Source organism: Gekko japonicus, unplaced genomic scaffold (genome assembly GCF_001447785.1).
Source record: "Gekko japonicus isolate JY-2015 unplaced genomic scaffold, Gekko_japonicus_V1.1 scaffold892, whole genome shotgun sequence".
NCBI lineage: Eukaryota > Metazoa > Chordata > Lepidosauria > Squamata > Gekkonidae > Gekko > Gekko japonicus.
The window spans coordinates 241,336-255,922 of record NW_015174869.1 but is presented as its reverse complement, the minus strand read 5'-3'; the positions used below and the strand labels follow the sequence as shown (position 1 = coordinate 255,922).

General features: G+C 48.5%; 1 protein-coding gene across 1 annotated transcript in view; it reads left to right on the top strand.

Annotated features, from left to right (window-relative positions):
* PTPN9 (protein tyrosine phosphatase, non-receptor type 9) overlaps positions 1-14,587 on the top strand; it is a 71,211-nt gene that overhangs the window by 40,767 nt on the left and 15,857 nt on the right. Inside the window, exons 6-7 of the mRNA XM_015424782.1 lie at positions 7,074-7,184; positions 10,532-10,860. Coding sequence (XP_015280268.1) covers positions 7,074-7,184; positions 10,532-10,860 — 440 coding nt within the window. The remainder of the gene's footprint in view (positions 1-7,073; positions 7,185-10,531; positions 10,861-14,587) is intronic.

Here is a 14,587-nt window from a genome sequence, read left to right as displayed (position 1 = left end):
AGAGAGCCAGCGTGGTGTAGTGGTTAAGATGTCAGACTAGGATCTGGGAGACCCAGATTCAAATCCCCACTCAGCCATGGAGACCTGCTGGGCGACCTTGGGCCTGTCGCGCCCTCGCAGCCTAACCAACCTCACAGGGTTGTTGTGCAGATAAAAATGACGGAGAAAGGCAGGGTGTAAATAAAGAAGATAAAGTAATATAATAAAATAAGCGTTTCAGTCCAAACAGGATGCTTATACAAAGTGGGTCATTAAGGAATATTAGAAGAGGAGAGAAGAGATTGGATTTATACCCCGCCCTTCACTACCCAAAGAAGTCTCAGAAAGGATTACGGTCTCCATCCCATCCCCTCCCCACAACAGACACCCTGTGAGGTAGGCAGGGCTTAGGGAAATCTTCCGGCTGAGAGAACTCTTCCGAGGACTGCTCCTGAGAGAACAGCTCCGAGAGAACTTGTGACTGACCCAAGGTCCCACCAGCAGCTGCATGCGGAGGAGTAGGGAATCAAACCCAGTCCTCCCAGATTAGAGTTAGTGCTCTTTAACTACTACACCCAACTGGTGTTCTGGACAATAGGTTCATGCCCTTTCACCCCAGTCGTCACAAGATCTTGTGTTTCATGTAGTGATTCAGTGCGCGGACTCTAATCTGGGAGGACCGGGTTTGATTCCCCCATTCCTCCACTCGCAGCTGCTGGATGACCTTGGGCGAGCCATAGTTCTGACACGAGCTGTTCTCTCGAGGATAGTTTTGGAAAGAGCTCTCTCAGCCCCACCGACCTGTCTGTTGTGGGGAGGGGAAGGGAAAGGAGTTTGTAAGCCGCTCTGAGTGAAGGGCAGGGTATAAATCCAAGCTCTTCTTCTTATGATTATTATTAATCGAGAGAAGCCAGCACAATGGATACTCCCTCGGCTCAGGAGACGAACTGCCATGCTGCTGAGTTCTTCTCTGGCTCGGACAGCAAACGTTTCCCAGGGAAGAATTCCCTCTCCCGCCCCTCCGTGTTGTTTCTGCCGTGCTGAAGAAGATCACGGGTACTGGAAGGAGAGGAAAATCCTCGCTGCACGGTCCCGCTAGCTTTATTTTCTCTGTTTCCTCCCACACGCACACCCCTCCCCCTGTGCATTCTGGAAACGGTGGTTCCAAGAATGCCTTGCCGGTCAGCCCTCGGGAGTTCTAGGAACTGCAGTTCTCAGCAACCTCTGGGGAGGGGGGGAGGAAACGAAGGGATAAGGACAGATGGGGGAGAGCCAGAGAAAGCATGTCGGTCTCTTGCTACAGCATGCTACAGCAGTGGTGCTCACAGGGCTCCATAGCTTAGAGGGAGCATTGGTGCTCAACCAGGGCTCTTTTTGTAGAAAAAGCCCAGCAGGAACTCATTAGCATAATAGGCCACACCCAACAGCAGAAACGTACTAGCCTATTAGGCCACACCCCTGACAGCACAGCTCATTAGCCTGTTAGGCCACACCCCCATGTTACCAGAAGTGTGCTTATTCAGCCACACCCACCTTTTGCTTCTTATTCTGTTTACTTTGTTGTCAAAACTCAGGGCTTTTTTTGTAGCGGGAACTTCTTTGCATGTTAGGCCACACACCCCTAATGTAGCCAATCCGAATGAGTTTCTGCTGTTGGGTGTGGCCTATTATGCTAATGAGTTCCTGCTGGACGTGGCCAACTCGGGAGCCAGCCGGAACTCCGTTCCTGTGCGTTCCTGCCCAAAAATAGCCCTGACTCACCCTATGTTTCAGGAAAGCGGGTCATCTCCTTGCTCGGTGGGGGTACCGTGGCTGGCAGCCGGTTCCTACTTTGAAACAGCTGTGGCTGGAGGAATGGGTGAGCGGTCCAGGGATGGCCCATAGTTACGGTGGGGCTGTTCGGGGCTCTGCCCCCTTTCTGAAAGTGGCAGCCCCCACCCACCCAGATCTTCCCTTGGAAATCCGTTGAAAAGATATTTTAGAACTTTTTTTTAAAAAAAGGCACGCACCAGCAGCAAAGGAAAAATTGCCCCTTAATACTCCTTGAGATGTTTTTTCTCTGTAATGCCTTACGACAATCTCGAGACTGTTTTTGATTCTGTATGCTGTTTGATGGGTCTTTGACTGTAATAAACTGATTGATTGATTGCCCCAGAAGTCACAACATCCTGGCTACAGGCCTCGGTGGAAGTCAGTGTGGCTGTTTTGGTTGGTGGTAACTGAAAAGACGGCTCTCCGTGACCCACAGAGGGAGTGCCATTGGGCTACAGCCTTGGTTCCCTCCCCACCCTCAATCCAGTGTGTGCAGGGCCCCAGTCTGTCACCTAGAGTTGCCAACCTCCAGGTGAGTCCTGGGGTTCTCCCAGCATTACAACTGATCTCCAGACAAGCAGAAATCTGCTTCCTACTCAGACTCCGCCCACTGTGGGCTCTGTCCCAAAATCCCCAGGAGTTTCTCCACCCAAAGTTGGCAACCCTACAGTTCCATCCCAAAATCGATGACGGTGTGTGATTGGGGAAGGGCAGTGGAAGATCCTCACGCTGGCTTTTGTGTTGGTCCACCATAATAATTCTTTTTAATGAATGGCATGACATGTTAAAGCTCGCATTCTGTAGCACAGTGGTAGAGACTCTGCTTGGCATGCAGGAGGTCCCAGGTTCAATCCCCAGCATCTCCAGTTGGAAGGACCAGGTTAGTTGGTGATATGAAAAACCTTAGCCTGAGACTCTGGCGGAGTGGCAGAAAGTCTTCCTTGCAAGCAGAAGGTACTGGGTTCAGTCTCTAGGATCTCCAGTCAGCCAGTTTGGTGTAGTGGTTAAGAGCGGCGAACTCTAATCTGGAGAACTGGGTTCGATTCCCCACTTCCCCATTTGAAGCCAGCTGGGTGACCTTAGGCAAGTCGCAGGACCTTCCGCCAAAATATAAGCATACCTCACCACCTAGTGGTGCCAAAAGTGAGCTACAGCTTTCAGCAGCCAAACAATCCCTTCCGGGATCTCCTGGCTATTCCACACACAATGCCATATGATAATTAACTTAATTAATTAATGTGTCTCTAGTTAAAAGGACCAGGCATTAGGTAATGTGAAAGACCTCTGCCTGAGACCCCGGAGAGCTGCTGCCAGCCTGAGTATAAAAGACTGACCTTGATGGACTGAGGTCTGATTCAGTACAAGACAGTTTCACACGTGGCTCAGTGGTAGAGCATCTGCTTGGCACGCAGGAAGTCCCAGGTTCAATCCCCAGCATCTCCAGTTAAAAGGACCAGGCAGGAGGGGATGTGAAAGACCTCTGCCTGAGACCCCGGAGAGCTGCTGCCAGTCTGAGTATACAAGACTGACCTTGATGGACTGAGGTCTGATTCAGTACAAGACAGTTTCACACGTGGCTCAGTGGTAGAGCATCTGCTTGGCACGCAGGAAGTCCCAGGTTCAATCCCCAGCATCTCCAGTTAAAAGGACCAGGCAGGAGGGGATGTGAAAGACCTCTGCCTGAGACCCCGGAGAGCTGCTGCCAGTCTGAGTATACAAGACTGACCTTGATGGACTGAGGTCTGATTCAGTACAAGACAGTTTCACACGTGGCTCAGTGGTAGAGCATCTGCTTGGCACGCAGGAAGTCCCAGGTTCAATCCCCAGCATCTCCAGTTAAAAGGACCAGGCAGGAGGGGATGTGAAAGACCTCTGCCTGAGACCCTGGAGAGTCGCTGCCAGCCTGAGTAGGCAATACTGTCCTTGATGGACCGAGGGTCTGATTCAGTACAAGACAGCTCCACGTGTGTTTATCAGCATAAATAGTAAAAATTGAACAATCATATAAAACACATTTAAAATATATTTAGAGTCCAGTTAGGCACCTTTAAGACCAACCTTATACAAAGGTTATCAAATAAAGTGTCCATGCATATAAAAGCTCACACCTTGAATAAACCTTGGTTGGTCTTAAAGGTGCCCTTGGACCCTAAATTTGTTGTACTGCTTCAGACCAACACGGCTGGCCAACTGGATCTGTATTTAGAATATATTGGTAAACATGAGATAATTCTCAAGTCAGCCCTGGCACTAAAAATCACCCCTTAACACAACTTCAAGCCCAGGAAGGACAGAGGACACCATCCGAGCAGCAGAAAAATTAAGGCCCCATTCACACGCCAAATTTGCTGCGGGAGAGCCACACTGGGGGGATTTTCAGGGCGCGATCACACCACAACATCTGGCAAGCGTAGTGCACCCGTGGCCAACCCGCCGAAGCTGTGCAGTTAAAAACTATCTCAACAAATGTACTAGCAAATGGTTTGCCACGGCTGCCGACGGAATCGTTCCGTGTGATCGCGCTTTCCCCCGGCTGTCCTCCTTGACGCGCACGTGCTGACGGACGAAACCGCGGTGTGCCGCTGTCGCATCTGATCGCGTTCTGGCGGGACTAATTACACTGGCGCAAAGAGCCACGCCTCCCCTCCCCTGTTATCTGGCCCATGTGACCGGGGCCTAAATCAACCAAAATTGCTGTTACTTTTAATTCTTCAAAAAGTTCTGTCTTGGCGTATGGCTTACAGGCTGTTAAACCTGAACACAGAGAAAGACAAGATCAATCTCAAGTTCAGCAACTCTCCCACATTGTGACTTCAGCACCAGCCGTGCTGAGCAAAGGCAGGATTTGATTTCCAAAGTCTCCTTGAAATAGGGCTGGCTCGTGGGCCCTTTGCCATTCCACGCGTCTTAGAAGGTGGTCAAAACCCACCGGCAGCAAATTTCTCCTGAGCTTAGGCGTGTTCACTGTAATTTCTCCTGATGGACTCACTCGTGTGCAAAGGGCAGCAGAATCATTTCCCAGCCCAGCCTTCTAGCTTCCGAGTACATTCTTTGCTCCTTTGGAATGGACAATAATCACGTTTTCCTGCGTTGCCGTAGTCTCTGGTCTCCCCCTGTTGGCCACAGGAGAAGAAAGACTGAAGAGTCTGGGACTTTTCTGTCTAGAAAAGAGATGACTAAGGAAGGACATGAGAGAGGTTTATAAAATTATACGTAGCGTGGAAAGAGTTGGCAAAGGGTAGGTTTTTCTCCCTCTCCCAAAAATACTAACTCGACGGCATCTGGCGAAGCTGATGGGCAGGTAGTTTTGGATGGAGAAAAGGGAATACAACTTGACACAGAGAGTGATGAAAATGTGGTATTCACTGCCAAGGGATATAGGAATAAATAGCTTCAACAGGGGGATTGGATAGATTCATGGATCAATGGCTACTAGCCATGGTGACTGAGGGGAACCTCACATTCAGAGGCACTGATCCTCTGAATCCCAGAGCCAGGAGGCAACCTCAGGAGAAGGCCTCGGCCTCTATGTCCTGTTGTTGGCCCTCCAGAGGAACTGTTTGGCCACTGTGTGAGACAGGATGCTGGACTAGAGGGACCACTGGTCTGATCCAGCAGGGCTCTTCTGATGTCTTATGAAGGCCTTGGCCTCTTGGCCCTGGTGTTGGACCTCTAGAGGAACTGGTTGGCCCCTGTGTGAGGCAGGATGCTTTACTAGATGGACCAGTGATCTGATCCAGCAGGGCTCTTCTGATGTCTTATGAAGGCCTTGGCTTCTTGGCCCTGGTGTTGGACCTCTAGAGGAACTGGCTGGCCACTGTGTGAGGCAGGAAGCTGGACGATGGACCAGTGGTCTGATCCAGCAGGGCTCTTCTGATGTCTTATGAAGGCCTTGGCCTCTTGGCCCTGGTGTTGGACCTCTAGAGGAACTGGCTGGCCCCTGTGTGAGACTGGATGCTGGACTAGATGGACCTTCACTGGTCTGATCCAGCAGGGCTCTTCTGATGTTCTTAAGGTTTTAGAGAATAGACCTCTGCTCCATGAATCTGTCTACCACATATGCTTGGGGCCATCCCTACATCCACTGGTAGTGAACTCCCCAGTTTCGTTGCTCGTTGAGTAAAGTACTTCCTTTTGTGTCTCCTGACTCTATTTCCCAACAATTTTATTGGCTGCCCTCTGCCTTATGGGAGAGGGAGAGAAAACCCCCTGTATTCATTTTCTGCGTTCCGTGTATACTTCTATAAACCTTGTGCATGAGAGAGCCGTGTTTGTTATTGGGCCCAAGCTGCCTTGCAGACTCCTAGCTTATTATAATTACTTTTAAATTCACAAATGCCACAGATGTTTTCAAATCAGCATGCTAAACGTGTTGTGTCTCTGCCTTATGGCTGATAAAAGCAGGGCCAAGGCCGATGGTGCAAAATCAGGTAGAATATATGTACTTAATTACGCAATTAAATTTCCAAAAACTCCCTACGTGTTTCGCCAACAGTCTTTGTTGGGGGTATCTGTTCCATCTTGCAGTAGTTCTTCAAAAAGAGTTTAAAAATCAGTAGGGTCTTGTGGTTGCCAGCCTCCAGGTGGGGCCTGGAGATTTCCCAGAATGTCCTGGAGAATATGGCTGATTTGAAGGGTGGGCTCTATGGAATTATACCCAACTGTGGAGGAGGAGGAAGAGGAGATTGGATTTATACCCAACCCTTCACTACCCGAAGGAGTCTCAGAGTGGTTTACAATCTCCTTCCCCTCCCCACAACAGACACCCTCTGAGGTTGGTGGGGCTGAGAGAGCTCTCTTGAGAACTGCTCCTGAGAGAACAACTCTGAAATAACTTGTGACTGACCCAAGGTCACACCAGCAGCTACGAGTGGAGGAGTGGGGAATCAAACTCGGTTCTCCCAGATTATAGTCCACACTCCTAACCACTACACCAAGCTGGCTCTCAGTTTGTGCTCTGTTCTCTCCCCAAATCCCATGCTCCCCACAGCTCCACCCCCTCCCCCTCCCAAATCTCCAGCAACTTCCCATCCCAGAATTGGCAACCCTGTGCTACTTTGAGGAGCCAACAGTCTGAATTTATGTTGAGTTGGAGACAAATGGGGGCAAGGAATGCAGGGGGAAAATCAAGTGAATTCATCACCAGTACAGTTCTGGTTACCAACGTGGAATATATTCTGTCCCACCACTGCAACCATATCGACACCTGTTTCTCACCTTCGGTGTGTTTTTCTTCTTCTTTTTTCCCTTTTCCAAACCCTCCCTCCGTGCCTGTCCCCCAGGGAGCCTTCCCAGCTCGTCTCAAAAAGGTCTTTATTGTCGGCGCCCCGATGTGGTTCCGAGTCCCTTATTCCATCATCAGCTTGCTGCTGAAAGAAAAGCTCCGAGAACGGGTGAGTGGAAGGCGTTTGGCTTTGTGGGGTCTTCTTGTCCTCCCTCCGGGATACAGGCCTGCGTTTGCTCCTTTGCTCAGTTGAAAGCAGGGGCAAACGTTCTCTCTGTTCCGCTGGAATGCTTCACGTCGATGTTCCCAGCCAGAGGCAAAATCCTGTATGAATCGAGTGCGTTCTTTCACACACTCCCCAGAATCCTCTGAGTGGGTGGTGAAGGGCTATGACACCGTGGAAGAGCTTCTGATTGGCATGCAGAAGGTCCCAGGTTTCATGCCCGGCATCTCTAGCTAAAAGGGCCAGGTAATAGGAGATGTGAAAGATCTCTGCCTGAGACCCTGCCGGTCTGAGTAGACAGTACTGACTTTGATGGATCAAGGGTCTGATTTAGGGCGCTTTCACACATGCTGAATAATGCAATTTCAGCCCACATCCTCGACTGTTTGCAAGTGGATTTTGCCATTTCACACAGTAAAGGTAAAGGGTAAAGGTTCCCTTGTTCAAAAAAGCAGAAACCAAGGGGGAAAAAAACCTGAACCTAACAATAAACTCCAAAACCAAACAAAGGTTAGTGAAAAGGAGGGCCAATATTAAAACCTTTCCATAAAAAATAAAAAGAGGTACATGTATTTATTAATAATAACAAATTTTAAAACATATATAGAGGCCCATTTGCAACCAATGTATATAAAATATAATATATAACAATATCTCAACAAAGTTGACCTTACGCGTTTCGGCCAAATAGGCCTTCTTCAGAGGTCATACATAAGTGGCGAGATAATTATATTTACATAAGCACAATCAATAATATATACAAAGTATAAATTCAATCAGGACCATAAAGCAGATTGTTCAAAAGTAAAATCACCAGGCACAAGGTAAATATGCACATAAGGCCTTTAAAGTGCAATCACTAGCCCAGTGATTATAAATTTGTGGTCCAAAAATGTCCTTCTTTGATTGTGTTGTGTTGCCACAGCATTCATAAGTAAAAAGCAGTGACAAAAGCCAGTCGAGTCCGACTCTAGGGTTGCAGTGCTCATCTCCGTTTCAAAGCCAAAGAGCCAGCACTGTCCGGAGACGTTTCCGTGGTCATGTGGCTGGCATGACTAAACACCAAGGTGCACAGAATGCTGTTACCTTCCCACCAAATGCTGTTACCTTCCCATCTACTTGCAATTTCTTGCTTTCGAACTGCTAGGTTGGCAGGAGCTGGAACTAGAGATTAAAAACCTATAAAACATTAAAATTCTACAAGCCAGTTTAATTCTACTTGCAATTTCTTGCTTTCTTGCTTTCGAACTGCTGGGTTGGCAGGAGCTGGAACTAGAGACAGGAGCTCACTCCGTCATGCGGCACACTCGGGTCTTGAACTGCTGAACTACCGACCTTCCACAGCCTGCAGTTCAGCGTCTTAACCACTTGAGCAGCTCCACTCACACAGTAAAATCCAGTTGCAAAGGGCATTGAAAGTGGATTGAAGGCGCGTTAGTGTGTATGAAAAGACCTTGGTGTTAGGCAGGTTCGTTGGGTTCGTGGCAGGCAAGAGCCCCGTATCCAGAAAATATACTTGGTTTGAATTACCCAGAAGTTAGGAGCTGCGGTGGCTCAAGTGGTTAAGATGCTGAACTGCAGGCTGTGGAAGGTCAGTAGTTCAGCAGTTCGAGACCCGGGTGCCGCATGATGGAGTGAGCTGACCGCTCAAGGCCTTAAAGGTCAATACCAACACCTTGAACCTGACTTGGTCTTCCACTGGACTTGCACCCTGTCAGTTTAGCCAACACTTCCATTTCCCATGACTCAACCTGCCACTTTCGTTTCCAAGATTCCCAACACCTTCCCTGTATTACCTTGACCCCAACGATCCTGTGTTCAAATTCATTTCCCATCCCAAGCTAGCCTGATCCCGTCAGATCTCAGAAGCTAAGCAGGGTCGGCCTTGGCTAGTATTTGGAAGGGCGACCACCAAGGAATACCAGGGTCCTGACGCAGAGGCAAGCAATGACAAACTACCTCTGAAACGTCTCTTGCCTTAAAAACAAGTCTAGCTCACCACCTAGTGGTGGAACACTCTGCCAAATGACATCAGGGCCCTGCGGGATCTTACGCAATTCTGCAGGGCCTGTAAGGCAGAGATGTTCCACCAGGCTTTTGGTTGACGGCAGTGACAGTTCCCTTATTGGCTGGCACCATTGTTCCCTGTAAGCTCAGTTAGTGTGAGCTAGCTCGCATTTTTTTGGCCTCCGGCTCACACATTTTCCCCTTAGCTCAGGAAGGATGGCTCCAGAGCAAACTGATCTATGCAGTAGCCAAATCACTCCCTCACGACTTGAATGCCAGTAGTTCACAAAGTCGAATTTTTGCTCACAAGACTCCACAGCTTAGAGGGAGCGTTGGCTGACACCCTTCCCCCCTTTTTTCCTTCCTTTGAGCCCCCCCACCCCCGAAAAAAGGGCTGGTAGCCCAGGATTGGTACAAATAATATCAGGGGTCGTTTGGGGCCGGAGCGCACCGGAGCGCTACTCCGGCAGCCCCGGTGGTGGCAAGCCCCGCCCCCAGCTGCCCGCCCCCAAACTCCTGCAGTCTGTGGCACAATTTCTCCATTGTATTCTATGGCCCCATAGAATAGAATGGAGAGATCGTGCCGCCATTGCGGCTGGGGAAGGGGAGGCTTTTGAAGATAGGGGTTTAAACTTCAAACTTGAAAGGCGGGCTGGGGGGGGGTATGAAGAGAGAAGGGGTTTAAAGTGCTGGGGAAGGGAAGGGGAGGCTTTTGAAGATGCCTCCCCCTCTTTTGCTTCCCCTTCTGACATCACTTCCAGTGATGTCGGTGTGTGTGTGTGGCATATGCCAATGAGCTATTATGCTAATAGCTTATTAGGTATGCTAATGAGCTCCTGCAGCGCTTTTTCTATGAAATGACCCCTGAATAATATTACAGGGAAATGGCCATCTTGGATTTTTTTTCCCCCTGTATTGAAATTTTTATTAAGTTATAGATTGCATTTTTAATGTTCCGTATATTTTATGACATTATATCTTCTACATCGCCGAGAGCCCGGCGTAAGCTGGGATAGGGCGATAAATACATCACTGAGATAAATACATATGCTGGGATAGGGCGATAAATACATCTAATAAATAACAACAACAACACTAAAAGAAGTGTAACGTCTCGCTGCCAGACAATCTTAGGATCTCCTGGCTATGCTACACACAATGCCATATGATAATGATAATACTCCCATTCCGCCAAGTCTCTTTGTGCAAGTCCTGGTTTCCTTTGTTTGATATTTCTCTCTGTCTTTCTCTCTCTGTCTCTCTCTCTCTCTGCGGTCCGTCCTCAGGTCCAGATGGTGAAGATGTCAGAACTGAAGCAACACCTCCCTCAAGAATGTCTCCCTGAGTACCTGGGCGGGTCCCTCAAGCTAGACCCCCTCAGCTTGAACTGCAGGTTCCTTCCGCAGCAGAACGGTCACCCGGACCCTCTGGACGAGCTGATCCTGGTGCCGCTGGCCGCCCCTCGCGACAACGGCTCCGTGCACGTGCCCGGGCCCAAGGCCCTGACCGTCCAGGAACTGCTGGAGCACGTGACCCAGAAGCAGAAACGGGGCATCTACGAAGAATATGAAGGCATCCGGCGCCGGAACCCGGCCGGCACGTTCGTCTGCTCCTTGTAAGTGATCGTAAGGAGGGCCCTGCTGGACTGGACCAAAGGTCCGTCTAGTCCAGTATCCTGTTTCCCACAGTGGATACCCCCAGAGGCTCACAGCCAGGGGCACAAAGCCCCCGTCTTGCTGCTGCTTCCCAGAAACTGGCATTTCACAGGTATACTGTGTCCGAACATGCAGGTTTCATTCATTCCTCATGGCCAAACGGCCATGAATTGACCTTTCCTCTGGGAATTCGCCTTGTACTTCTTTACACAGAGAGTGATTAAAATGTGGAATTTGTTGCCAGAGGACGTAGTGATGGCCACAGGAATAAGCAGCTTCAGAAAGGGATTAGATAGATTCATGGAGGATAAGTCTATCGATAGCTACTAGCTGTGGTGACCGAGTGGAACTTCCACATTCAGAGGCAATAAACCTCTGAATCCTAGAGCCAAGAGGCAACGTCAGCATAAGGTCTTGGCCTTTATGCCCGGTCATTGGCCCTCCAGAGGAACTGGTTCGCCACTGTGTGAGACAGGATGCTGGACTAGATGGACCGCTGGTCTGATCCAGCAGGGCTCTTCTGATGTTCTTATGAAGGCCTTGGCCTCTGTGCCCTGTTGTTGGCCCTCCAGAGGAACTGGTTGGCCACTGTGTAAGACAGGATGCTGGACTAGATGGACATAAGAACATAAGAACATAAGAGATGCCAATGTTGGATCAGGCCAAAGGCCCATCCAGTCCAACACTCTGTATCACACAGTGGCCAGAAATACCAGTGCCATCAGGAGGTCCACCAGTGGGGCCAGGACATTAGAAGCCATCCCACTGTTGACCCCCCCAAGCACCAAGATGACAGAGCATCACTTGCCCCAGAGTCCCTATCTATACCTTGTGGCTAATAGCCACTGATGGACCTCTGCTCCATATGCTTATCTAATTCCCTTTTGAAGCCGTCCATGCTTGTAGCCGCCACCACTTCCTGTGGCAGTGAATTCCAAGTGTTAATCACTCTTTGGGTGAAGAAGTACTTCCTTTTATCTGTTCTAACCCGACCGCTCAGCAATTTCATGGAGTGCCCACGAGTTCTTGTATTGTGAGAAAGGGAGAAAAGTACCTCTTTCTCTACCTGCTCTTTCCCATGCATTATGAAAAGCCCCCTAGGAGAGCAGTCATCATTGTATCTTGTTGCAATGAGTCCCACAAGTTTAATTCCATGCTGTGTGTGGAAGTCTGTCTTTTTGTCTGTCTGGCGTCTGCTGCCTGTCTGACTGCCCTTAAATTCTGGTATTTGTGGAGAAGGAGAAAAGAGCTCTCTCTGTCCATAGTCTCTCCACTCCGTGCATAATTTTAGAAACCTCTGTCATGTCCCCCCTTAGGCATCCGTTTTCTAAAGTGAAAAGTCCCAGAGAACCTTTCACTTTTCCTTGTTAGGAAAGTGCTCCAGTTTCAAATGTCCTGGTTTTAAGAATTGTAGAGGCACAGAGGGATCATGATTCCCCGGAGGCTTGGTTTTCGGCTCTCTCCATGGGATTTCCTGGAGGTGAATGGTCGTTTGTGTTTTCCGTAGTTCAGGACAGGAAAATGAAGGAGCCAGCAATTAAGAATAAGTAATACAAAAGATACAAAAGATCAAACCATGCGTAAATAACAAAAAATATACTCAGCATTCAATAAGTATAATAAAAACCTATGTAGTTTTTCAAAAATACAATATAGTAGTCAGAAACCTAAAAATACACGGTCCAAATACAGAAATAGTCTTCTTAATCCACCTTCATAAATAGTCCGAGTCAAATTCCTCAAACAGTGAAAATATATCCAAATATAGAAAATATCCAAATATGGGGAAAATATAAATAGAAAATAAATAAATATAGAAATAGAAAAAATAAAAATATATCCAAATATCCACAAATCCAAATATAGATGTTTATAATCCCTCTTCACAAAATCCTCGCCTCGCCGCTTGTGTATCCACTTCACGGCCCCGCCGGCTTCAAGTTGCCGTATCGCCTTCCTTTCTCAAAAGGGGAACACCAAAACTGCCCAGCTCCAGTGTTGGATAATACACAGCCTCTTTTTCATTCCTAATATACATAAGACCAATTACTGTGATGTTTCACATTTCGGGTTTCTTATCACTTGGACTCCTTATCGCTAGTAATTAAGAACAGGCAAGAGCTGTAAATTCACCTTCCCGAGAATCTTGTCTTTCATTTTAAAAGGAGACAGCCCCAAATCTTTAGGTCTTATGATAGCAAACATATACTCGGAAGTACATGGAATAATGCCTGGTGAACTCCATGGCTAGAAAGGTTGGTTAAATTTGTGTTAGATTTTTGTCACGTCCTTGTTCGAAGGAGCTCAGTATATGTGGCTCTTCTCCTTTCTCCTTTTATCCTTTCAACAACCTTCCAGGGCTCTTTTTGTAGCAGAACTCCTTTCCATATTAGGCGACACACCCCTAAGGTAGCCAATCCTCCAAGAGCTTACAGAGCTCTTCTCACAGGGGCTACTGTAAGCTCTTGGAGGACTGGCTACCTTAGGGGTGTGTCGCCTGATATGCAAAGGACTTCCTGCTACAAAAAGAGCCCTGCTTACGGCGTAGGTTTAATGGGGAACAAGTATGCCTGGAATAAGGTCAGCCCGACAAGCTTCCAGGCTGAGTGGAGATTTGAACCCGACTCCCCACGGTCTTGCTCCAGCGCTTCAACTCCTGTATCCACACTGGATCTCTACACAAGATTCCTGTCGGTCAAAAACAAGGCTGCACCATATTGAGCTGCCGTTCCACGTGACCAGGTTAAATACTATGCTCTGGTTAGACCTCACCTAGAGTATTGTGTCTGGGCACCACCATTTAAGAAGGATCTAGACAAGCTGGAACATGTCCAGAGGAGGGCAACGGAGACGATGAGGGGTCTGGAGACCAAGTACTATGAGGAAAGGCTGAAGGAGCTGGGTATGTTTAGCCTGGAGAGGAGACGACTGAGAGGTGGTACGATAACCGTCTTCAAGAACCTGTCCTATAGAGGATGGTGCGGAGTTCTTTCCTGTTGCCCCAAAAGGTCGGACCAGAACCAAGGGGTTGAAATTAAATCAGAAGAGTTTTCGGCTAAACATTAGGAAGAACTTCCTGACCGTTTTTGCGGTTCCTCAGTGGAACAGGCTTCCTCGGGAGGTGGTGGGCTCTCCATCTTGGGAGGTTTCCAAGCAGAGGCTAGATGGCCATCTGACAGCCGTGCTGATTCTATGAACTTAGGCTGATCACGAGAAGGGAGGGCAGGAAGGGTTGCATCAGTGCTTAGTTCTCATGGTCCTTTCTTACACGATCGCCACTTTGGTGTCAGGAAGCTATTGTTCTCCAGGCCAGTTTAGCTGGAGATCTTAGATTATTTTTATTATCTTCTGGGTGTGGAACAGCGGTCACTAGGGGTGTGGAGGGGGAGGTATTTGTGAATTTCCTGCATAGTGCAGGGGGTTGGACTAGATGACCCAGGAGGTCCCTTCCAACTCTACGATTCTATAATGCAAAAGAGCCAACGGTGCAGGAAAATGGCTATTTTTTGTGTGTTTGTAGGATTGAGCAGTGGCTCAAGTGGTTAAGATGCTGAACTGCAGGCTGTGGAAGGTCGGTAGTTCAGCAGTTCGAGACCCGGGTGCCGCATGACAGAGTGAGCTCCCGTCTCTAGTTCCAGCTCCTGCCAACCTAGCAGTTCGAAAGCAAGAAATTGCAAGTAGATAAAT